Source organism: Apteryx mantelli, chromosome 21, assembly GCF_036417845.1.
Source record: "Apteryx mantelli isolate bAptMan1 chromosome 21, bAptMan1.hap1, whole genome shotgun sequence".
Lineage (NCBI taxonomy): Eukaryota > Metazoa > Chordata > Aves > Apterygiformes > Apterygidae > Apteryx > Apteryx mantelli.
In genome coordinates, this window is record NC_089998.1 from 5,965,334 (window position 1) to 5,990,015 (window position 24,682).

General features: G+C 41.1%; 1 protein-coding gene across 1 annotated transcript in view; it reads right to left on the reverse strand.

Annotated features, from left to right (window-relative positions):
• Positions 1-24,682, reverse strand: part of NUP214 (nucleoporin 214) — a 46,544-nt gene that overhangs the window by 16,053 nt on the left and 5,809 nt on the right. The window contains exons 9-28 of the mRNA XM_067308811.1: positions 24,060-24,126; positions 23,358-23,481; positions 21,355-21,516; positions 19,755-20,211; positions 18,166-18,341; positions 17,374-17,465; positions 16,702-16,791; positions 16,166-16,315; positions 15,751-15,909; positions 13,405-13,508; positions 12,687-12,869; positions 12,030-12,115; positions 11,859-11,942; positions 11,294-11,539; positions 10,320-10,481; positions 9,259-9,367; positions 4,716-4,791; positions 3,898-4,006; positions 2,462-2,564; positions 575-648 (exon numbers count right to left, since the gene is read on the reverse strand). Of these exons, the coding sequence (XP_067164912.1) occupies positions 575-648; positions 2,462-2,564; positions 3,898-4,006; positions 4,716-4,791; positions 9,259-9,367; positions 10,320-10,481; positions 11,294-11,539; positions 11,859-11,942; positions 12,030-12,115; positions 12,687-12,869; positions 13,405-13,508; positions 15,751-15,909; positions 16,166-16,315; positions 16,702-16,791; positions 17,374-17,465; positions 18,166-18,341; positions 19,755-20,211; positions 21,355-21,516; positions 23,358-23,481; positions 24,060-24,126 (2,813 nt within the window). The remainder of the gene's footprint in view (positions 1-574; positions 649-2,461; positions 2,565-3,897; positions 4,007-4,715; positions 4,792-9,258; positions 9,368-10,319; positions 10,482-11,293; positions 11,540-11,858; positions 11,943-12,029; positions 12,116-12,686; positions 12,870-13,404; positions 13,509-15,750; positions 15,910-16,165; positions 16,316-16,701; positions 16,792-17,373; positions 17,466-18,165; positions 18,342-19,754; positions 20,212-21,354; positions 21,517-23,357; positions 23,482-24,059; positions 24,127-24,682) is intronic.

The following is a 24,682-nucleotide window of genomic DNA, read 5'->3' on the forward strand; positions in this document are numbered from 1 at the left end:
GAGAGAAAAAAAAGCTTTCAAGCATACAAGCTCTTTTTCAAGGCTGAAATACAGGCAGTGAATTCAAGGCAGTAATTCAAGAATACTAGCAAGCAGATGTATCGGGCCCTTCTTTCCAGATAGGATGAATATGATCTACCTATGAAATGGAGTAGGAAAGGCAGCTTATCTATTTTCAAATCAATTTTATAAGCAGCACAAAGCCACCCCACAACTTCCCCTCCCATTACTAAACGCTCACTCCACTTAATAACAGCCCTCTGTGGCAGACCACCTTGGCAACTTTAAAATCTAGAGATTAAAGACAGCAGAGGAAAAGACTCCAGATACTACCCTTTTCATAAACTAATACCTCCTAGATGTTCTTGGCAGCACATATTTTCCTTGCTCTTAAAGGAAAGGCAGGTGGCCTAGATTCTTTTGCATGACATGGCATAATCCAGCAAATGTACACAATGTTATTGCAGCTACTGCAATTTTAATAATAGAACTGCAACATAAATTAAGAGCCATGTGAATTAAGAGTAAGCATTCTCTTAGGAGAGATGTTGTCTGTACACTTCTCCAAACTAACCTTGCGAGGAAGTGAGGCTGGGTGGTGTTGGTGATGCAGCAGCTGATGTGACAACACCAAAATTAAATCCGGACCTAGAAGGAAAGGGGAAAAAGGGAAAGAATGACATTTAGCTGAAAGTGTTGAAACTTCCAACCACATGACTCATTGCAAGACAGAAATCAAGAATTTACGTGACTATTCCACAGTAAAGATAGTCTTGCAAAAACACTGTAGTCTTTCATAATGAGGATTTGGGTCCTCTGGAGACCTTCATTCCCAGATGCTTTTTGCTTTCTCACTGCCTTGTCCTCCGTTCCTCAAAGACGGCCTGCTGCTCTACAAGTCAGGCTGCATAACACCACATCACTGACAACAGCACCCTATGTAGCACATGGTTTACAGGCTGAGGCACTGATCCTGGAGCAAAGGCAGGGTTTATTTATTTTATTAAATCTGAGTTTCTCTCTCAAGAGGACTATTTTAGCCCTTTGAACAATGCAGTGAGGTGTTATGGATAACACCCACTTGAAAAACCAGCAGAAAAATGGTTAAGATGGAATTAAAACAGCCATTTGAAAGTATGCACGTTTTGAAATATTTAATATTATCTCCTTTATAAAGAGAAAAACTACGAGCATTAGATACGTAAACACGCAGAATTTCAAGCAGTTATTTCCAAGGAGTCCTCCATCCCCCCGCAACAAGATATGATCAAAGACATTTTCACTTCTCATCTCTAAAAAACACCCCATAAGAGAGGTTAGAGAGTAACTGTATGTTCATAACATATGCCACACTGCATGCTTTGTTATATAACAGAAGTCATCAGATGCTTTTGAGACTCTTTAGTCACTCAGCTTCACGAGTGGATTACTTTTCAAGCCACAACATGGAATTCGTTCTGTTGTCTTAAAAACAAAACAAAACCCCACACCTAAACAACAAACCTTCCCCTCCCAAAAATCAAAAAACTCCACTCACACAGACACGCACACCACACACATACACTGGCAAGTTTGGCCATCAGCATAGATTTCAATTCCTAACTGGGAATTCCAGCACTTCTGTCTCTCAACCTCTTACTAGCATTTGAAACCTGTGTACGGAAGTCCGGGTTAGAAAAAACAACATCGTTCTCATTGCACTACATCCTCAGAGGTGGCAAGCATATATATGCCACATCCAGGTTCCTTCCCCTCCTTCTTCCAGAGTTCAGCCTCTTCTCTTGCTGCTGTATAGCAAGAAGGTTTATTCTCACAAGCACCTGCCTAAGTTGCTAGGAAAGATTTTCCTGATGCTGCTCTTTCTTCACTAAATAAAGGAGAGGATATAAGACTAGCTATGGTCTGCTGCTTTTTCCTTCTTCTTAATCCCAACCTTCAATATGAAGCATAAATGTCCTTCTGCACCTCTCAGAACTGGCAGGTGACTTGCACTCAAAGCCAGTCAGTGAATCCAGTTCACCAGCCCATGAGCTGGCACTTTAATCACTGTCATACTGCACTAATCTCAAATCATCACTTGGCAAACTGCCCAATGTCTAAGGCTGAGAAACACCAGGACATACAGGTTGTTCAGCAGCCCACTGTAGATAAATGTGAAAAGAAAGCCAGTTTAGAATTACTTGCTCTCTTTTCTTGATTTGTTACAGACCGAGGGATTCAAAGCAACACAAGACTGTGTTTAATTCTCACAGATCTTAAGACCTCACTCAGGTAGGCTTCCACCAACCAGAAGGACTTCCAAGAACTCTGATGCAAAAAACACACCCCCGCACACCCGTAATACTTGTACTGTTGCAACTGCCATTTTATCATATAATGTAGCTTGTAGATAACACCTGCTGGAACAACAGATACGACTATTTGATGGCAACTACAAAGAAATCTGAAAGTTCATACAGACCCGACAGAAGAAAATGAGAATGCCTTGCTAATCTGTGCAGTTGTTGCCGGTACTGATGTCACTGTAGAAGTTACAGCTGCAACTGTTTTTACCGTCCCTTGTCCTGTAAGTTACAAGTACAACAGGATTACCATAAAGAAATAAGTATACCAGTATGTCATCCAGCTTTAAAAAGAGGAGGGAATAGTTTGCATACCTATAAGCAGTGTACAGTTTTATCAATTTGAAACAAAGCTCAAGACAAACAAAAGCTTTCAAAATGCAAGTCACTTCCTCAGGAAGTTTCTGCTTGTTTTTACCACCTATACAGAGTCCGATATCTGTGCACAGAAACATTCCTGCTAACTGTTACAACATCAGAGAACATGTGAATTATTTCAGAGATTTAAGGCAGTAACATATCTGATTAAAGCAAAGAGAGGGGTCACCATCTTTACAATAAAAATTAAACAATACAACAAGAAATCCTTGGCAAAATCTTTCATGAAACCATCATCATAACAAAACACATTTTAAATAAAAAGGAAGTGTTATCAAATTCAAAAGCTGACATTTTCAATAAACCAAAATTTAAGAAGTGGCTGTTATGTCAAATACAATTCCTGGCTATTTTTACTGCTTCTCATCCCTGGCTAAGAGGCAACCTACATCCATGGATTAAAGGCAGAACAGTAACAGAGATAGATTTCAGACATTTATGCAAGAGGTTTATAAAACCATGCTCACTACAAACATTATTATCTAAAACATATTACAATCGGTTCCTTCATTCCCTAACAGTTCCCTTTTCCCCTGTTTACACTGAGTGCTGTAAACTAAACATTTCTTTTCATATAAACTTTTAAACTCAGTGCAACAGACCACAGTGCAGCATGAAGGTATATGAACTGGCTTTAAAGTTGGTCATACAACCCAGAGCTTAGCAGAGACAGTACCTGACAGCTTTTTTGAACCTAGTTCAGACGCTGCTTCAGTGCTGCAGCCTATAGTATAGAAATACTCGAACCAGATATCAATATATGGAAAAAACACTACTGTTACTTTCCTGCAAAAGTGCCATGTTTGAAAAACAAAACAGCAAAGATGGCTGCCTTTTGACTTGATGTCAAATCACAGCAGCCTTTGGTAGATGTGCTTTGAACATTTATTTTTAAGGGTTACATGTTCTGGGTCCACTCTGAAAGGAGAATGGTTGTATCGTTGAATTCTAGGTGCCAGCACACAGACAAAACACAAAGCTGAGTACAACACCACTCTCTTGCACTTCTGTACCTTGTTTTTTTTTTCCCCCCCAAATTCTCCCCCTCATGACTGGCACAGCAGACTCCCAGACGTAGATCTCACTTCCTTAACGTCTTCATTCTGTGGACTGCACGCCCTGACAGGTGGCAAGAGACACCCAGCCCTTATTTCCATCTCTGCCAAAGACTACTGACCTGAGATTTTGTTGCCAGATGATGTTGGACCAGTTGTAGAAGCCATAGCACAAGGTGCTGATGCAGAGGAAGGTGGAGTCTGTGCCTTAAGTGAGCTTGTTAGAGGTGTCTAAAACAAAACAAAAAACACCCACAAAACCACTTCAGGTCAATGCATTGTGTCCATTAACGAAGGCCTTAGGATAGTCTAATATTAAGAGAGTCATGCAATAGCTTAAGAACAAGCTAAAGGAAGGTGGTCAAAATACTTGCCCTTCCATCTTGGATCCATATGTCTCTACACTTAGGTACAGAGTCAATACACAGCTTTTTCAACAAGTGTCTTACAGAGGCCAGTAAATCCCATTCACAACGATTCATTGACTCCAGGGCACAAAGACCATACACTGACTGGTTTTTGAAGAGTGAATATCAACTTTCCAGCAGCTTGTCCACCAATAACAAATGTTTTCAGCAAAATACAGGATGCAGAAATACTCTCCACTGATTGCTCAGCACTTTTTTTTTGGGTGACCTTTGGGAACATCTAGCTAACAGTTTGTTTTGTTGTTGGTTGCAATCCTTACTGCTGCAAGGCTGTGGCCATTAGAAAGCTGCAAGAGTCTTCAAAAGGGGGAAAAAAAAGTCAAGACATAACAAAGATATGTCTGGCACCACCCTGTCAAGGTCACAGATAAATAAGTGGTTTGCCAAGAATGTAGGACAAGCTGTGAAAAGAGATTGTCAGATGACCTGATCACCAACAACGAAACCCCTAAACTATACTGAATCTGCCTGGGTACAGTACTCCACAGGGAGAGCGTTCTCTAACAAGATACCTGTTTAGCTTGATTTGTAGCAACGGTTGCCAGAACTTGGTGGACTGCCTGGGCTGCAGAGTGAGGTACAGATGATCTTAAAGAAAAAAGAAAACATTACATGAATGACTAGTCTAAAAGTGGATTTTCTTCTCTCCCTCTCAAAAAACCAACCAAACAACCAAACAACCCCCCCTCCCCCCAAAACCCCACCACAGCTTGCAGAAAAGTCTTGAACAACCACTGCTATTAAAGATTCCCCACACAACTCCCAATGAACAAATCTGATTAGGGAATAAACCTCTTAAACGAATTGTCCTCATTTAACAAAGGAAGTCTGCAAATGTGTTTAAAGCTCTGGACTTAAATGATCAAGTCTTCTTCACACATTCTTATGCCTCTGAAGAAAGGCAACCCTTTCTATTTTACAGGGAACTGAATGAAAAATCAGCAGGTAAGGGGATTACAATTTTATGCCTAGTGTATAACAAGTGTAAGAAGCTTCCTTTATGTTCTAGAGACCAGACAAATACATGCAACTCTCAGAAGTGCTGAGCAAGGAGACAAAACTGGGGAGGGAGGTGGGGGGGAAGGAAGTCTGCTTCATGTCTTTGAAGTGTAGTATAAATATTAATGCCTTCATGACAAGAACTGTGATAAGATTAACATGTATTTTACAATATAAGTTTGGGAATTTCTACCATGAAATAAATCATACATCTGAGCCTACAGACAATAACTGCAGAAGGGCAGCTGCTTCTGAGGTGAAGCACCCTGTACCCAGTGTGCCATTAACACACCAATTACCATAGCTTGGCAACTGCCATCCAGCTGGAGCATCTAAAGTCAGTGGGCCACAAGATTCACCAGCTTAAATGGTCAGTGCCAGAAGCCTTCAGAAGTGCAACAAATTCAACACAGATTGCCTTCTCTTTGTGGCAAAGGCTGGCTTTCTTGTAATCTGGTAGGCTGTTTCCATCTGGATGCAGGCCTACCATTCTCTAAGGCAGAGAAACAATCTCTATATTACGTAAAGAGCTGAGGATGCAAACCCTAGGCATTATCTGAATCTGGGCATCAAAAGTTCTATTTCTGATAAACCATGAGAACTCCCAAACCTCATCTACTATTTGGTCAGCTAAGGGCCAGCAGACAGAAATTTCCTACTATATTCCAGAGAAAGGGGTCACATGCATGCAAGAATAATTTTGCAGAGCCAACAGGTTTTGGATAGGGTTTTGTGCCTTAAACAGCTTTACAATACTTGCATGTTCTTCCTTCTTTCCCTGCAGCAATGAGATCTATGTTGTACGGCCTGGATTTGCCCTCCGCCCAGAGCAAAAGAATAACAGCAAACAAGGAAAATTTCAGATTAGCACTGGAAAGAGTCCATACTGGAAAGGAGCTGCTGTAAAGCTCAAGTTCATGTGAACCCCAGACAAAGAAAGAAAAACAGAAGTTCTTTGAAATTCATGATAAGAGCGGGGAGCCTTCTCCCCTGATTACACAAGTTAAGCATGAGTTATTGTTGCCTAGCACTAGTCCGACACTAGTGATGATAGAGTCACTCTTGCTGATGCTTACTGTATAGACTTTGGTCTACTGTGGAATCACACCCAGCACCCTGAAGATTAGCAGGGAAGCTGTGGTCTCAGTCTATCAAGAGGGGGCTTGCTGGTTGGCAAACTTATTCTGAGCATGGTTTCAATCACAAGCTAGTTAGCCTTGGTGGCACAGATTTAAAACACACAAAACTAACAAAGAGGTAATGACTTGAAGATCACACCGGTGTGTGAGCCAGCAGTACCACTCTCAGTAGAGCTCCCACAGATGAAGCTGATTTAATGGAAACCACAGGGTTCTCTAAATATCACATAGCCAGTGCAAGCTCATCTTACACATGGTTGGCTGCAGATCCTTCACGTAGCCCTCTGGAGATGGACTAGAACCTCACTACAAGGATGAAGCTTCATTGCATGCAGTTGGTTGTTCTTTATTAAGAAATTAAGTGACTATAAAGAAGCACTAAATCAGCCTTATTCCTTTTTACTGGAGCAAAAAGGAACAGGGCATAAAGTAAAATGCTACTGTAAAGATTTGAAAGCTGGTGATCAAGTTTATCAGCTATGACTTACTTTCTGTATTTCTAAAGCTTCTCAAACTATTTCAATAGTGTGATTTATGTATGTGAAAGATATGAATTTCATATTTCTCTATTTCTGGGTCTCAAAATATAAGAGGACTTTAATTCTTCTGAAGAACTCTGGCTATTGTTTAAAAGGAATGGACAAAATCCCAGGGATATCATCTGTAAATAACGAGTGACCCTAGTTATCTCCCTTTACAAGGGAATTTCCTTCCAGCAGGACACAAGCCTGGCATTTTACTAAAATGGCAATAATATTCATTCTTACTGCAGCATCTGGTAAAAAATACAATATTTTGTAAAAAGTATCAAACAGAGGGCAAAGCAGATATAAAATATGGGCAGTTCTGCAAACCTCTGCACATTGTCCCACACAACAGTGCTTTGACCCATATTTGCAAGGCTGTCTATCAGATCAGACAGAAAGGTCCAAGATCACTTGGCCCACAGCTTCTCTGACAATACTAAAAGGCTAGCTTTGATTTCAGTATATGCAAATAACTGGACTGGGACCACCAGTATGCCTAACCACAGGCCATTGAACAACTGACAACAACTGAAAAACCATTACTGCTTAACAACCCAAAGAGTGTGCTGTGGTGGCAAAAGAGACAAGACGTCTAAAGTTGCAAAAACTGATGAATTAATTTTGCTGGGTGAATGGTCTTTTAGTGCTGAATCTGGCTGGCAGGCACAGGTTCATCTGGGTAGCATTTTTAGTTAGCACATTTTTATGAAGTCAGTTATAAAATAAGACTATAAAAGCCTCCAAGATATAAAGCTGGATAGTGCTCTATAAATTAGGGAAAACACTCAATACTGCCATTCTAAAACTACTCAAAAGTAAGACAGGTCTTTAGCTACAGCTCAGATGAACACCAATCTCAGACACGTATCACTTACTCATGTCCTGTCTATGTACAGCTAGTACTCTTTACTTAGTTTTTCACAGTTATGATGAAAAAAACCACGAAATCTCTTTAAACTGATTTTATACATAACCAACTTAAATGAGGTGGAGAATTCCCTATCATAACACTTGTTATAGCAAAATTTCCGAGCACAACCGTTTGCAAACCATACTTAATATAATCCAGATCCCCCCCCCAAATTTATCATTTTTTAGGAGAAAATACAAGAGAAAGAACCTCCCAAATTGTCTCCCAATTAAAATGCAGAATCCTTGGTTTGAGGTCAGCAGCTGAGTTTCGCACTGTAAGACTCTGCTCCCTTTTTGATAAGCAGTATCAAAGGAATTCCACTTTCCTTTTCAATAGTGAGGAGTAAACACGTGTGACAACCTGAAGTAATGTGACAACAGAAATTGTTTCAAGAGCTGCATGTCTAGCCCACAGTTATCCGAATAAAGCATCTGCAATTCCACATGGACTTATCAGATGCACGTGGCAAGTTTATCCTGCTTTTAATGCCCTTATACTGTGACAGAAATGCAGTAGTCCCTGACACTGCTCAAATATTTCAGTACTGCCCTTGCCTCCCCAGCCCAGAAACAGCCATGCATTATCTTGGGCTAAAGTGTTCATAAGAACTCCAAGAAAAGGCAGTTTCAAGGTCGTTACCACGACAGGAAGAAGAACTAGTTCTGTGGCTGGTGACAGAGCCTGGTGATAAGAGAGAAATCTCCGGAATGAGCTGAACTGGCTGTTGTCTGCAGGAGACAGAGTGTAGGAAAGCCAAGAGTTACAGCTAACTCAGAGGAAATCTTAAAAAATTTAAGGTTAAATACCAGAAGCCCACATTCATCATTTACTCATGAGGAAGACAGCCTTGCAGCTCTGTTTTTTTCCCAAAGTGATCAATCCCTATCGACACCCAACCTTTCAGGCAAAATTCTGATGTCAAGAAATTTCTGAGACAAGTTTCCAAGAGAGCCAGAGCAGAGTTCTCCCTCTCCCAAAGTGTGGATGCAGGGGCAGACAGGAGAAGCGTAACTCCAGAGAAGGTTTTCTCAGCAATGTACAAGGAAGAAGAAAAAAGAACATCTGAACAGCTTAAGCTGTGTTCAGTGACAGAGAGGTGCACTTCCTTCACAGAAAGACATGGAACACATGCACATTTATTAGTGACCGGAAGGATTCCAGATCCTGAATGTGCCTTAGCAATGAAGCCACCGGTCCCCAACAGGAGGGGATGCACTAAAATACATTTCACAGAGCAATGGAGAAGAATGTTAACGCTGGCCTCGTTGCTAGTTCAGGACAAGCCATTAGCAAATCTGAATGATGTGGAGAGAAAGCATTTCTTCTTTTTGTTCCCCAACTCTAAGACTCTCCCCTAAATGCATCCACTTTAAGCAGAGTCACACTAAAATACTACTACTGCTCCCCCACCGGTAGATGTGCTCTATTGCAAGTGCAACTGAAGGCTGCCAGAAAGAAGGGGAGCAACCACACTCACCCTATTACTGCAGAGACAGCTGGAGTCAACGCACCAGTCTTGAGTTCTCGCACATTCACCACCTGAGGAACGTTCTTCAGAGTTGATTCAGTCAAGGACGTGCTTACAGCTTTAAGAGGGGAGGAAAAAAAACAAACCCCACAAATGCAGAGGTAAATATCTTCACACAAAGCATTTCATTTAATATGCTGTGTACAAGTAACTCCAGCAGCAATCCACAAGGGTTTCTAGAAAGTGTGTGGCCTATTCGACCCAAAACGTTGAGCACCCCAGCCCTCAGTAAGTACCCCAGAGAAGTGGGCTGCATTATACAGAGTTAGCACATTTTTCCTTGTTGGCTGACCAAATCTAATTATACTTACTAGATGTCCCTCACCTGCATTATAACATCTTTGGTTAACAAATATGACCTAATTACACCCCAGCTTCTGCCAAAATTCAGGTCACTAGTCCACTTTCTGCACTTATGCCCTCCTTGGACAAGGTAAATAGACTAATTCAATTCTTCTACCAGTAGCCAAATTTTGTTTCTTTCCTGCACTGACACTGCAGTAGTGGGGAACCACCAGGGAATGTCTAAAACAAACGAAAGCTTAAATTGGGAAACTTTTCTCCTAACAACTCAAAACCTTACAGCCAGATCCAAACGCAATAGTTATCTTTAACTTTTTGATATTAAAACTGTTTTACAATACACATCTCCTTACTGCATAGCTAAGGATGGAGAGTTATTAGTAAGGGCCAGTGACATCCTTTCTCTGCTTTCCAGCAGTCTCCAGAGCTTCTTACGTGCAGACCAGTTGATTCCTGAGCCATGCCAGGATCTCTTAAGAGTCATCAACTTTTCTGCTGCTGCCCATATGAGAAGGGTCCAAAGAATTCTGTGGTGGGAATTTCTCAGGCATTTTGTACTAGTAACTGAGAGGAAGAAAGACGACAAAAAACGCTGGACAGCTCAGAGGTGCAGCTTTTGAGGGTCTTTTCCTTCAAGGACACTAAGTTTCTGTGAGACATACATTCAAATGCGCAGAGGTCACCTGGGTAATTAGCTATCCCTTTACCTGGGGACTGATTAGCCATCTGCCTTCTTAGAGCTGCTGCAGCAGCCGCTTGTGGTGCCGGCACAGTGACTGTGGGAGCAGGGGCCCCATGTTTCACAGTCTTTGTTGCAAGCATTGTACTGTCTGCCCCTTGTGGTATGATTCTGTTTGAAGATGTAGGCACTAAAAACAAAACAAAACAAGTAATTCACTGTATCTCTGCAAACAAAGGAGACTTGAAAGCTCTGTTGAACTACAGTTCCTCTAAGTACACATTTTTTTTCTGACAAGACTGACCCACAGCCTTTTTAAACAGTTAGCACTCTGTCTGGCATTGGTGGTCTCTGTATATCTCAGTGAATTCAGCAGATTAGTCTCAATACTTGTTCTTTCAGTGCATTAGATGAATTTTTTCAGTTTGCTGTCATAGTCACTTCTGCTGACACCTTAATTTTCATTTAGGAGATTCAGTTCTTTGGCTTTAGAGATAAAACAAAAAAAAACAACCAAACAAGAAAACCCTCTTGTACCAGGAAAATTGAGTATATGAAAACATAATTCTTACTGTTACTCACTGGGCTCAGAAGTCCTAACCTGAGCCACATCAACTGAATGCAGTAGCATTTTAAATTCCTAGCGCTCAGGCATTATTTTAAGAAATAATGGCATATCCTTAAGGCAAGGCACTAAAGGAAGACAATGTTACCTATATCAGTAAGATCTTAAGACAAACAAACAAAAATAGCCACAAAAAACCCACACACACTCCCGGCCACCCGCCACCACCAGGCTGTCAGAAAAGCATAATCAATGAGTCAGGGTATTTTGGTGCTTTTAGCTCAAGCTCATACCACACTGCTAACTGCTTCTGGAAACTTGGCAACATAAGCCTACAATCTCATTTCTCCAGGACTTGAAGCACAGAGTGGATACAGTGGTTAAAGACATTGACAAAACACACACTGTATAGGAGAGACGCTGCAGAAACTACTCACATAAAGTACCCAGGGAGACATGCTGCTTCCCAAAGGATGGAGACTGAGCCATCAAACCAGGCTGGATAGAGGGAGTACGGACCACAGGTGCATGACGGGGAACTTGAACGGGAGCAGCCTCTTCTTCCTGGTCCACTGCCTGTGAATCCTCATTCTCGAGCGATTGGGAGACGGAAGATGTTGAACTGACTTCATCCAAATCTTCATAGTATCTTGTGGACAAGAAGGCAGATCGGGACAAGTTTGCTGCAATATTAGAAACAACACAATGTGTGTGCATTAAGGCAAGGGAACCATCTGAACCAACAGCCAAGACAGAAACACCCTGTAATGGCTTGTTTTAAGCCTATATTGCTAGGATTCTCAAATGCCAGAAAAGGCAACCTTCAGCAAGAAGGTAACTGAATGAAATTCCATTTGAGGAAAGATAGGGGAGCATGAAGAAAAAAAAGTAGGGGTTGAGGAGTGAGAAGAAGCCAAAAGCTAACTTAAGGACTGGTTCCCACAACAGGTAAGTCACCTTCCTGAAAAGCATTTCAGACTCCTAAGGTAGCTAAAGATTTACCTGGAGCTGTAGATCTAACGGGTGGAGTCTTCCTCTTGGCTAGAAAATTCCTTAACTGTGCCTGTTTCACAGAGGATAATTTAGCTGGAAAACAGAAGAGAGTCACTAGCCTATAATTAAAGGGCAAGTTAAAAAATTTTTTTTTTTTCCATAAGAAAAAAAAAAAGTTACCAGGTACTTTAGGCAGGGGTTTGGCATGCGATTCCAAGGTAGTTTTCATCAAAGCATTGCGCAGGCTTTCAAGGTCACTGTCAAAACTGGGAGAAGGCAGAGTAATGAAAAACCATGAGCAGAGAAAGAGATCAACAAAATCAAGAGCAAAAACAGACCAATATGGCCACAAGTCACCAGAATTATTGACTTATCCGCAAGAATGATCAGCTCATAAGATAACCTGTCTGAGCAGGCACCTGCACCACAAAATCCATCAGAACAGAACTTCTTCCTCTAGATACCATACTATTTAAATGCATACATGTTGAATTATTTTGGAAAGTCTAAGAGCCATTCACTTCTTCCCCTGAATTTAAAGAGGCAGAAGACAGCAGTACCTCAGCCTGGAGGCTCTATGATCCTGTTTACACTACTATAAAAATAATAGCTTTCAGGGGGAAACCTCTGATAAGCATCAGACAGTGCGCTACAGACTATAATCAGTGAGCTTCTGTATTACCTGGACATAGTTCAGTATCATTTTCAGGACAGCAAGTCCTCCTGTACCATGTCGGCAACACATCATTCTTTGGAATGATGCACCCCTGCACACTGCTGGGAGCAATGAAGAAGGAGTCTCAACACTACTCAGCAACTTGTAAGCGTTTCACGTACCTTTGAGCACTGCTAAGAGAAGATGTATCACTGGGAACACTCCACTGAGATGTCTGATTACACAGTCGGAGCTGCTGCAGGCTGTTTACCAGCTGATTTAGTCTCTTCCTCTGCTGATTGATTATTTCCCGGTTATTAGCCAGGGTGTTAAACAAAGTCTCTCGCTCAGGAACTATCAGGCGCCTTAAGACATCAGACCAAGAGACAAGGATGAAGACCATTCTATATGTCTAGCCACAAGCAGGCATACATACATGAAGTGGTTTAGTAGTTCTAGCTACTTAACTCAATGAGGTCAAACATGGTTTGGTTTGAACAGGGCAATTCAATTTGTCTCAACTTCATGTTACTCCTTTAGATACGCTGCAAGTTTATTCATTTAGCTTGTTTACTACAAGATGTTTTATTCATTAGAAGGGTATCATTACCTACCGTCATTGGACACATTTTGCCTGTACAAAACTTATTTTTACAGTTTGTTTCTGTTAAGTACAATTTATAACATGCAAGAAGCTGTAGCAAGCGTGTAACAAAAGCAGAGTCAAGTAGCCTGAACTTGTAACTCCAACTACGTGTGTCAATCAAGCTTTACTCAAAAACCCCTTGAAAAAATTGTACTGTTAAAAGAAAGTGATTTTTATTTGTTGATTAGGTACTAATGCCTGATTCACTAACATGCCCCTTACAATTGTTTTGTATTTCAATTTCAATTACTTACTTCTGCTTTCTCTTCTGTTCCAGGTGCCGATCCCACTCTAAATCCAGAACATCATTCACATCCTGAACAGCAAATTTCACGTACTGGTGCAAGCGTCGAATTTCCTACCATGCAAAAAGTCAGCTTTTAATTCCCTTCAGAAATCGCAGTATCAGCCAAAGAAGCTGAAGCTCCTTTGGGCTGAGTCAATTCAAGCCATGCAGCACTTCCCCATATTTCTGCCTGGAAAGTTCTATGCAGCATAATAGAACCCAACACAGGAACAATTGCTTATTAATTAGTGGGCTATGCACGGGGTTTCGCTTCTCCATTTTATCCCCCCACAAAACTGGGAATAATCCTTTCCATAATGCTTGCAAAATACTGCTAGGTCTTTACTGAAAGGGTAGTACAAACATTAAGCATTATACAAAACAAATCTTATTTCAAACCTCATTTCCAGAAGGCGAGTCATTTGCTCCTACTTCACAATATTGAAGCTTCTAATAATTAAAGGTGATCAAAGCTTTGCAGGCTATTCACATGGCTCTGGGTTACCAGCATTCACAGACTATGATTCATGAAAGCATTCACAAACGCTCAAAACTCCCACACTAAGGCAAGGAATTAACTTGATTTTTATAGGTAGGAGGAGAGGGAAAAAAGAAATAATAACTAAAAAAAAAAAGCAGCATAGAGAGACCAAAGTGATTTATCCATGACCACACAGTTGCACAACTGGCACAGCTAAGCCAAAGACCTCTGGCTACAAGCCCAGCTTCCTAAACAAAACCAGTGTTATGTCTTGCAGTTGTCATCACTCCAACCTGTCACAGCACGAACATGTCTTGAAGTCTGAGCTCGTAAAATGGACATGTGAACTGTCTGCAGCATTTGACTTGAGCTCACTTCAACAGAATGCTCACTGAAATACAACAATCAAGGAGCCAAGTAGCAAGGACTGGGAAGAGTTCCATCACAACTCTTTTTAAGATACAGCATGAAATTCAAATAGGACATAGCCAACATGAAACCAAATCCAGTACTACTGTGGGCTTTGCACAGGTTTCCTCTCTCCAGCAATTATGAGCATTATGTATCAACAACTCTCCAAACAGCAAATCACTATGGCTGGACATCAGAAAAGCCTCAGAAACTTTAAAATTCCATTTAAAGCTAATGTAAGAAGTTGACCAAGTGAGCATTTTTTAGGATTAGGAAAATGGGAATGACAAGTAAACCAAACAAGATTTACATCAGACTAGAGCTGTCTTTCTAGTAAACTTCCACAAGGTTGACCTGAAAGCCCCCTCTGTACATTCCAGTCCCCATCCACTTCTCTCCTAGTCTGTTATTCTTTCCTCATGACCCTCTTCAAATATCAGTGAAGTAAGCATTTCAAGACAGATTATCATCTCTTTGAAGTCATGAGCATAACTTTGAAGAGTCAGAGACATATCAGACATCAAAGCAAGCATACAATTACTTGCAAGACAGACAACCAACATACAGCTTGCAGGTGAACATTAGAGATCACACCTATAAAGAAGTTGCTGCGTGTCAGCTCACCCCTAGTAACTGTCCATGTATATGCTCTTGATTCCTACTGTAACAAAGATGACATGTAATTATGTCTTCAGCCTGCTACAGACTTCTTGAGGGGAACGTGCCAGCATATAAAGGACCAAATATCATTTGTAGAGCACATCTACTTCATTTTGCTTATGGGGAAATACAATAGTATATTCCTCTCATCACCAGAGCTGTAACAAGAGCAGCGCTTCCCCCCTAGTTTTTTTTCATGCCTTTGAGAGCCTCCTTAGGTACCACTGGTTATTTTCCTTTGTGCTCTGGCTTTTAGAATATCATTTAGCTTTATGCTCCGCCATCCATGAAATTAACCACCCAATTCTGTACATCATAATAAATCAAATTGCTCTATAAAGTATTTGCTGAGGATAAAAATAATTCCAAGAACACTTTTATAAAGTGTTGAAAAATTAACTGACATTTGCCAAAAATATTCCTTAACTAAAATCCCCTGAGCAAATGCTACTGGCTGAGAAGGAACAGGGAGGCAAGAGTCCTATTCTAAGCTTAGAATAGACTTGGATCTCACAAGAACTATTTCCCTTCTACAGGAGTCTTGTCTCATCAATGCAAATGGCAACAACAGAGGAGCTTTAGGAAAGGATTTTCATCATGTCTTGCAAACTTGGGAAAACATAGCTAATCATACTTCTACTGTACTGTGCTGAAAGAGCAAATACCAGGGGCACGGCAAAGCTGCTGGGCACTCACAAACACAAGTCTCAATCTTATTTTATATAAAACTCTGGATTAGAAGTTAGCTAACATGCTTAATACCTGAAGCTGTGCTTCACTCTTGGGATCCAAAGGTTTCTTATAGAGCAAGTGTAAATATCCTGAACTGTGATTCCGCTCGTTCTGTTCTCTAGCCTCTTCTACCCCTGCAAATCCCTCCAGCAAGGTTGTCTTCAAAATACTAATATCTCCATGAAGAGACTGCAGAGAGAACAGACAGGACAAGGTTCAAAGTAATATTTTTATTGCCACCTCTAGCACAGGGGCTTCTTGAAGTGTTTCTTTGAAAGTGCAAATGCAAATGTCACCTCCACGTTAAAGCAGCGTAATCAGGTGCTCCATCTACATTGGTTCAGCATTAGCAGGTTAAGTAGGAACATCAAGTGAGGAATAATCATTGCTGAGAAGTTTCAACAAGGAGTTAAATAGCTTGAGGATGTTCAGTCACATTACTCACCTCTGTTGTCTCTTTAATTTCCAAAAGGAAGGTGTGAAGATCCTCAGATTCAGTTCGCAGCATCTTCATTTCCTCTGGAGTACCCACTTGGAAACAGGCTTTGGAAGTCCGAGTCTTCAGCTCCTCCATCTCCTTTTGGAAATGGGCAATCTACAAAGTCAAGGAGTAAGAAAGTGCAGCCACTGAGACATAGCAGGGTCTGGAACAAATGTTGCAGCTCTTTGGGTAATGTTTTTACAGTGCCATCAACACCTGCTGCTTTGTGGGCAAAACAGGAAATTCTTCTTGGACATTATCAGGAAAGAACATCCAGTCTTTCCAGCACATGCAGTGTTTGAAACTAAATTAGATGGCTGAACAGGACATAAACAGAACCCACAAAATAGGTTAGTTATCTTGTGGAAACATCTCCGTTCTGATTCCTAAGTTACTGAAAGACACAATGGGAACAGGGGTAAACTGAAGAGAAACATCTGTGTGCCTATACAGTGGTCCTTCAGCTTCTAAGATGAAGAAAACTGCTTGAGACATCTCACCTCCTCTCTGATTCCTGCTATGACAGGGTCTGAATCCTTCCACTGGTGGACCTGCTTCTCCATACCAGTGCTGGAGAGTGCTGATTTGCCCTGAAAAACAATATTAAGGATGTAACTTTAGCAACAGGGAGCTCAGAATATTGGAAAAGGCCCACTGCTAGAAATTCTATTCAGACAGCTATCACCAGTGAGACAGTACTTATAAGCACAAATACTCATTTCGCAGTAAACTAAGAATGGTACATGTGTGTTCAAAGCAGGGCTGCAGATTACCTGGAGCCATGTAGCTAAAGCCTTGTGAAAGCAAAGGAAATATTTTTATGCTGCTCTGTATTACTGCTTTGATTTTGATATCTAACAAACTTGGTGTCTCTCTTTATACACAGCCAAGGCAACTCTTGACTGACTAACTAGGAAAGTCAGGAACCCTCATTTCCATAACAACAGGAACAATTAGTTTCTACAACTCTGATCATGACAGCATACATCAAACACAGCTCCCCAAAAACATGCATACAACATAATTTTAGTCCAAATGATTTTCCATAAGTGTCAAATGCTAGCTAGTTCTTTGACCTAAAAATATTCAGTCAAGTGATTTCTAAATAATTCATGGGCCACAGAAAAACTTTCACCCCTCTTCAGAAAACTTCAGACATAAGTTCTCATTACCTGAGTAGAGCTTGGCTTTGCTGCAGAAGGGGTGATTTTGGCAGTCTTCTGTAGTATAGAAGCTGAAGGCATATTTTGAGCAGGACGTGCCACTGAAATTTAAAGAGAGGAACGGTAATTACAAACTCATACAATGCTTGAGAAAACAGGTTGTGATGAGAGATGAAGCACAATTTCTGCTGTCAAGAGCAATAGCTGTATGGGCCCCAGTGCAAGAACACCTTCCTCAGGTGTTGTTTTACTCCCATCCAATTTCTCTACTAGACTGGCAGACTCAGGCAATGACTGTCACTCTTGGATATCTGGCTGTATCACTCCTGAAGGAACCTGAGATCTATAGTCACATGATCATTGGAGAGATGGAATATTATTCTGTTAACAAGTGAAAACCATCTAATTGAAACTCACTTGTGACCATTTGGAACTCTAGCCACTGCAGATGGAAGATAGGGCATTGATTTGTCTCACTGCCCAGGAATATTTATTATCAGAGCTGTATTACAGAACACTGAAAATGCCAGAACTGCTGGTTGAACTTAAGAATATGTTATTTCACATATGAGAAGAGAGCTGGCTTTGTGGGGAATAAAGTGCACAAATGGAAAAAACTTCTCAGTTTCAGTACTAGGCCCATCGCATCATTCAGTGTGCGAAACAGGAGGTCTGTGGCATTGGTAAAAGCAGCAGGAAAAAAAGAAGAAAAAAGCCAAATCAAGCCCACTACATCCTAAAAATTTTAGAACATTGTTCATAATAGAACATTATTCCCAACAGCACGTATCAGATTCCTACCGGCAGCAGGCACAGGGGTAGAAGCCTTCAGTGGTGTGGCAGGAGAGGCCGAGAGGGGCGTGGACTGGCTCAGAGGACCTCCAGTAGCAGCTTTTGAAGCAGTTGAGAATGAAAACATCGTGGAACTGGCATGACCGCTGCTGCTAGTGGGAGTAGAAGTGTCTACAGCAGTGAACCTGCAAGCGAGAACAGAACATCTTTCAGCTCTGAACTGGTCCCTGACATTTTCCTCCACCCAAAATGAAACATTAGGTTCTAAGGAATTAGCAGCCTTTGGGAACAAAAATGACTCAAGGTCCAGATACAAAATTACAAGTGTAGCTACTGGAAAAAGTGGGAAGCAGCCATTCAGGAATATTTCAGAATACATGGAACCACAGAGACTGCTACCATAGATCCATCCAGTAAGCAAAAGCCAAATGCTAGCAAGTACTATGCTGTTTCAAAAAACACCTCATCATTTTGCACCAAGCACCCACCATACCAAATCTGAGTTGCCTTTCAGAGACACCCTTGCAGCAAGTTCAAAGAGAAATTCTGCAAGAGAATAAAAACTTCCATTCATCTTCAAACCTAGGCCCTCGAGGCAGCCAAGTTAAATATTCAGCCAACTCGCAAGCGTATCATTTGCTTTTTATACACAATATCAAATTTAAAAAGCCATTATGAGCTACCATCAGATCCTGGTGTGCAAGGATTTTTCTAATAAAAAAAATAATCATTTGAACCATCAGAAAATTCTAAAGATATATTTAAGTGAAAACTGCTTTCCACAGAAAGCAGCTACAATTAACATACCTCTGTGGTTTAAACCCTTCTTTCTAAAAAAAAAGAGAGAGCAAGTCTCATGAGTTGAAGGGAACAGTGAGAATAAGAAATCTGAGAATGTTCATCACTCAAATCCATTTTGGGTAATTTCCAGTCAATATCAGTTTTCCTCCAGTTGGCACAAACTCTCAGCATGAACAAGCTTTGAAGATTTCAGGTCCAGTGTTCAGTGAGTAAGCATCCATTTAAAAACAAAAACAAAAGCTCTGACACCTTCTTCACTGAACACAGGAGTAGAAAAGGAATCCATCAGCTATGAATAGAGCTTCCTCTCAGCCCTGCAAGTTATTCTCTGGGTCTGGGTAAGGAACCTTCACTGAACAGTAGAAGAAACTTGTGCTACCATGACCATGCTAAACTCATAAAAGATTCAAATTCCAGTGTTCTCCAAGAATCTTTAACCATCATTCATGTCAAATGAAGGCATGAAATTACCATTTCATGCTTATGAAGCAAAGACACAGAAGCATAAGGTCTCTGAAAATTTGGCAAATTATCAGTCTAATTTTTGGCATCTTCCCTGGACTAATATTTGGCCCATGAACATAATCTGTAGCATGGGAAGCACTGGGGGGTTTCATGGCCAAGACAACTACTCCTTGGAAAGAGGGCTTTCCTCAAGGCTCTTTCTGGAGCATGGTGGATAGCTGTCAGGGCAAAAAGCCAGAAACTATTATGCAGTCTTTAAAACCACCACACATTGTTCATGCCTGGACTGATTTAACTACCCAAACACTGCATAACCTGCTGCATCTATTTACTTCTCATTGAGGTTCACTTTGACTGAAGAAGCCGAAGGGGTGAAAGATGACTTCTGTGTAACAGGTGTTGTGGACAGCGGTGGCCCAGGTGAGCTATCTGCAGCTGGTTTAAAGTTCATGGATCCAAAAGAAAAGGAGGTGGCAGTAGCTGTAGTGGTGCTTGCAGAAGGGGCTGAAGTCATAGATGTCTTGGAAGAAGCAGAGGAGAAAGAGAACGTTGCTGTTCCAGTCAGACTGGGACCCAGGGCTTGCTTGGAGGCATCAGTTGCAAAGGGGTAAGGCGGGGGGTCGCCACTTGTAGAGCCAGGCATCTTTACAGTTGAAGGCATGAAGGAAAATGCAGCTGCTCCACCTCCAGCAGGAGGGAGACTTGTGGCTGGAGTAGTAGGAGGAACACCTGGTCCTGTGTCAGGCTTTACAGAAGTTGGAGGAGTGGTCAGAGATGTGCCAGTACTTCCTGCAGAAAGATAAATCAGGAAGGAAGAGACTCATTCAGTTGTCTTGACTAATGGCAGAAGGTATTTCAAGGCCAAATGCTATTTGATGGGAACAGTTAAGTACTATCTCACCATTTGACAGATGGACAGTGAGGAAGAAAAAGAAGGGAGCAGAGCTTCCAGTCCCCAAGCCTGATCAGTGACACAGCAGCTGCTCAAAGTCCAAGTCATGATCAATACTGTAATTTCCCCCAGTCAGTCTAAATTAATGTTGCCTGGAACTTCCAATGAAAAGACTTCACCTTTCTCCATTGATTTTGATGTGGTTCATGCCATCTCAAATAAAACAGCCTGTGAGCACACAGGTTAGCCAGGGTTGCAGAGAGGCACGCTGTCAAACAAAAGCATTCTCTTCGGAGAGGGAGAAGCAAATGCAGGCTTAAGGAAGAAAACGGTGGCTTTGCAAACTTTGCAGCCATGTAGGGAAGCAAAAGAACCAACTGATCTGCCTACCCCAGCACAGGAAACTGCCTACTTTACATCACATTTGGCTATACATACAAACTTGGATAAAACTACTTCTTACTGCCTGCTAAGGCGATCCTCACAGTGTTGCAGAAAGCTATTGTTTAGATAAGCTTTGCTGCAGCCATACACCTTAGTTCAATATCATGGCTTCCCATGGCAAAATGTACGGAAGAAAACCACCCCCTCTTTGAAGCAGGCAGACCTTGCTCTGGATTAAGCATAACATTTAATCCTAGTTCCCAAGAACAGTCTGCAGCCACTGCTGCTGTTCTGGTCATACCACCCCAAAGTTGGGCAAGGGACTTTCTAGAATTAGGGCATCTGGTATAACACTGGCAACTGATTTGCTTTGGCTCTGTACCCCAAAGGTTGATTGCATTGTAGAGTTTAAGTGTGCACAGTCTGTGAAGCATTTGTGATTCCCTATGATAAATAGGGATAGACAATTTCACTCAGTTGTACAAGGGGGAGAACAGTACTGGGAGCACAACAAACCCAGGAACAGCTCTCCATTATCAACATAAAGAATAAATATGTTTTCTGTGACAATATATGTGTCTGAATACCAAACTTACAAGTGAGGATGACAAAGATACACAAATGCAAGTGCTTCCCTAACACACTGGAGCACTTACCTGCCGATTTTGGTACTCTTTCCCCTTCTATCAGTAATGGCTCTGGAGTCACAATAAGCGATCTGACCCCGGGGTTTTGGTTGATCATGTAAAATGGGCAGAGCACACCATCCGTAGAGAGCAAGATCAGAACTGGAGCTGGAGCAAGGGTCTTCTCATCACCTGCCAAGACCATACATATAAGCCCTACAGTCAGAGTTTCCTATTCTGTTCCTATGGGCATTGTCACCATCACCTGACTTGCTTAGCACAGTATTTGTTACTTTACCTCCTTCTTGCTTTCACTTACACCTTTGTTCCCTTACTTCCCCGTGAATGCCCCTTTCTTCTTTATTCCTTCCTTTTCTTGACTTTGTGTTTCATGAACTCATAGATGAAGCGTTATTTTAATGATTCAATACAGTTTGCTAAATGAAAAAGTCAACTTTTACCCAAGAAATCCTGTACCAAGCTTTTTCATATACATGAAACATGAAAGCAGAATTGCTAGATAGGAAGCTTTTTGCTTTGAAGAAAGACATCATAAAACAAACATCCTTCTGAAAACAACAGGCTGGTGATCTGAACCTTTGATGTAAAACGCTTGGATTTTGTGCAGCTACAGCTTTGAGCCTAGTCTGCTTCAGTTCAGTAGTCTCAGCCCAGTTAAAGGTCCCAAATCACTCCATAGATTCATAAAGCATTTTCTATAAAGGTTTAACAGCTTAATTCTGTGCTTAATACAAATCTGTGCTTAAAAGCAAATCTAGGATGCAGGAAAAAGCCCCTATGATCATTCACATGTGGGGTTTTTTGTTTGTTTTTTTTCCGATCAGTGAAGTGGATGGCCATTTTCCTCTGCCTATTGGCTTTCCAGAGAAAGTGTGCTGGGGAAGGGCAGCTTCCACATGGGAACAAGCTCCAGGACAAGTGAGGTTTATTTTCAACCCAAACTTGTTGCAAACTGCAAAGTCAAGTAACATGCAGCTAAAAAGGAGCTGCCTGCTTTCAGTGAAAATACACAGAACACGTTAGCAAAAAACTTCTTCAGAAGAAGTCTTTCTAAATGCTCTAAGGCAGCACTACCTGGGCTTAAAGAAGCTGTCCTGATAGATTCCTTAATTCAGTAAGTATATAGATTAACAGAGAATATGCTTCAAATTCCATTTTGCATTAAAGTACAAAGTTTGACCTGAATTCCCTACCATAGATTTTCATTCAGGTAAAGGCTGCTGCAGTTCTCAGTTAATCGGCACCCTCCTGTGCTCTTCATGAACTCTTGACTGCAGAACCTTCCACTCTGCCTAAAGGCATCTCTATTTCAATCTCTCTCTGGGTTTCAAGGGAGAGTTTTCAGAATTCACTAAGGTACAGTACAATAGCTCAGATGTATCTTCAACTTCAGTCTCTGACAAGGTGCTTTCAAAAGCCTTCAGGCAGCACAGAAAGTACAGCAGTAACACAAGCGACTGTATGTAAGGCACAGCAGGGTACAGTCAGTTCAGGCCTTGTGCTTTAATGCAGAATTAAAACCTAAGCATTTACATCTGTGATCCTTGCTTTTTCAGATTTGGAAATTAACCCACTTCTCCTTTAGATCAGTGGAAATGTACTTAATACAAAGCAGTTCTGCAAAACTACATATGCTACAAGCATAACGGAAACCTTACAGGCAGTTTGAAACCCCTGGTGTTAAGAATATGACTCCTTTAAGTTCCTTATCATCCCAGCTCTGAGAAACACAGAAATAACCTAGGTGCTTTGTTTTCCATGACTATTATTGTAGTATCCCAAGCTGCTGAAAGGTCTGAGGAGGAACTGTTTAAGCCTTAGCCATTTGAATACATGCACAGTACTAATCTCACACGTGCTGTAGGCTTGATATAAAAAGCCAGGATGGATTCTCTGTGTCAGTCTCTTTCAGAAGAATGTCCCAGGACCCTGAGCACCAGACTGTCCCCTCAGAAATATCCCACATATTGCTATTATTGGGCTATTCCACAAGAAAGACCAGCAAAACTTACTGATTGGGATAGGCATGTTACTGGTGTAGTCTACGGCAACACCAACAGGCAGGGTGTCATCGCTCTTATCTGTCACAGGAAGTTCTGCTCTGCTGGAGTCTTCCAAAACCCACGATTCCCAGTTCTGCAAAAAGTAAGATTATAGTTTTGACTACCGCTTTCCTGTTTTCAGCCTTCTTTGGAAGGCTAGTCAAACGTTCTGAAATATGAAATTGCAAAATAGCTAGAGAGCAACTATTTAAATTTGTCAGATTAACAAATGTCAGAAATATCAGTGCCCTTCACAGATAGCTCCGTGATTTCCCAAATAGCACTGCATGTCAGAGTTGAGGTCAGGCTCAGAGAGAGACAGACTTAATATTTCACTTCAGTTCATGACCTCACATGAATCACTTTTTACTATATTGACCTTGATCAAATTTTTAGACTGTCAAGTGAATAATGAAGAATAGACTTTGGTATTTGCTCAACAACATACTGTGTTTCTGTTTACCCTTTCTCTTTTTTGTCACTAGGAACGCTTGTTCTTCTAAGGCTTATGTTTATCTTAAGATTCCATGCAACTAAGATGTGAAAAGAAAGGTTTTTTCTTTTTTTAAACATACCATTTCATTATACATTGTTTTACATAAATTTTATTTACTTAGATTTTCTAGAAAGGGGAAGTACATATACACAAATGCAGAAGGAAGAAAATACTACCTGATCCCCTTGTCTGGCAAGAATGCTGACTTCTGTGGAAGCTGCCGATGCTGCCAGAACCAGATCCCTGCAAGTATGGAACCAAATAGGTTAAAATCAACATAACAATCCATGGTGAGGTCATCAGCTCAATAATTAGTTATCACCTACTCAAAATTCCTAACTAGGAATACAGTTATAACAACATGTAACTGACTTCTCAACCAGCACAAGCTGAGGGAAAAATGACTAGCTTCATTACTTTAGAACAATTTCAATTAGTCACTAGGGGCTGATTCGCCTTGCCAACTAATGATTTAACAGTCATGGACCACCAGTATTTATGATGATACAAAGTCAGGTAGCTGAAAAGTTAGGAGCAGCTTCTTCACACAGATAGGTGATTAAGCAAGACAAAAGGGCATGCTTTACCTAACATATGACTTTCAGTCTCAAGGGAAATTGTTATGACAGATTTTAAACAATCTTATGTACCTGCAGGAAAAAAATACATGCATTCTCACCACAAACAAGTAAGTAGGCACGGAGAGCGAGCACACAGGAAAAGTTAGCTGTACTTTCACAGAATATTTTCAGAACAGCAATTTCACTAAGCTCATGTTCAAGTATTATATAGCTTACAG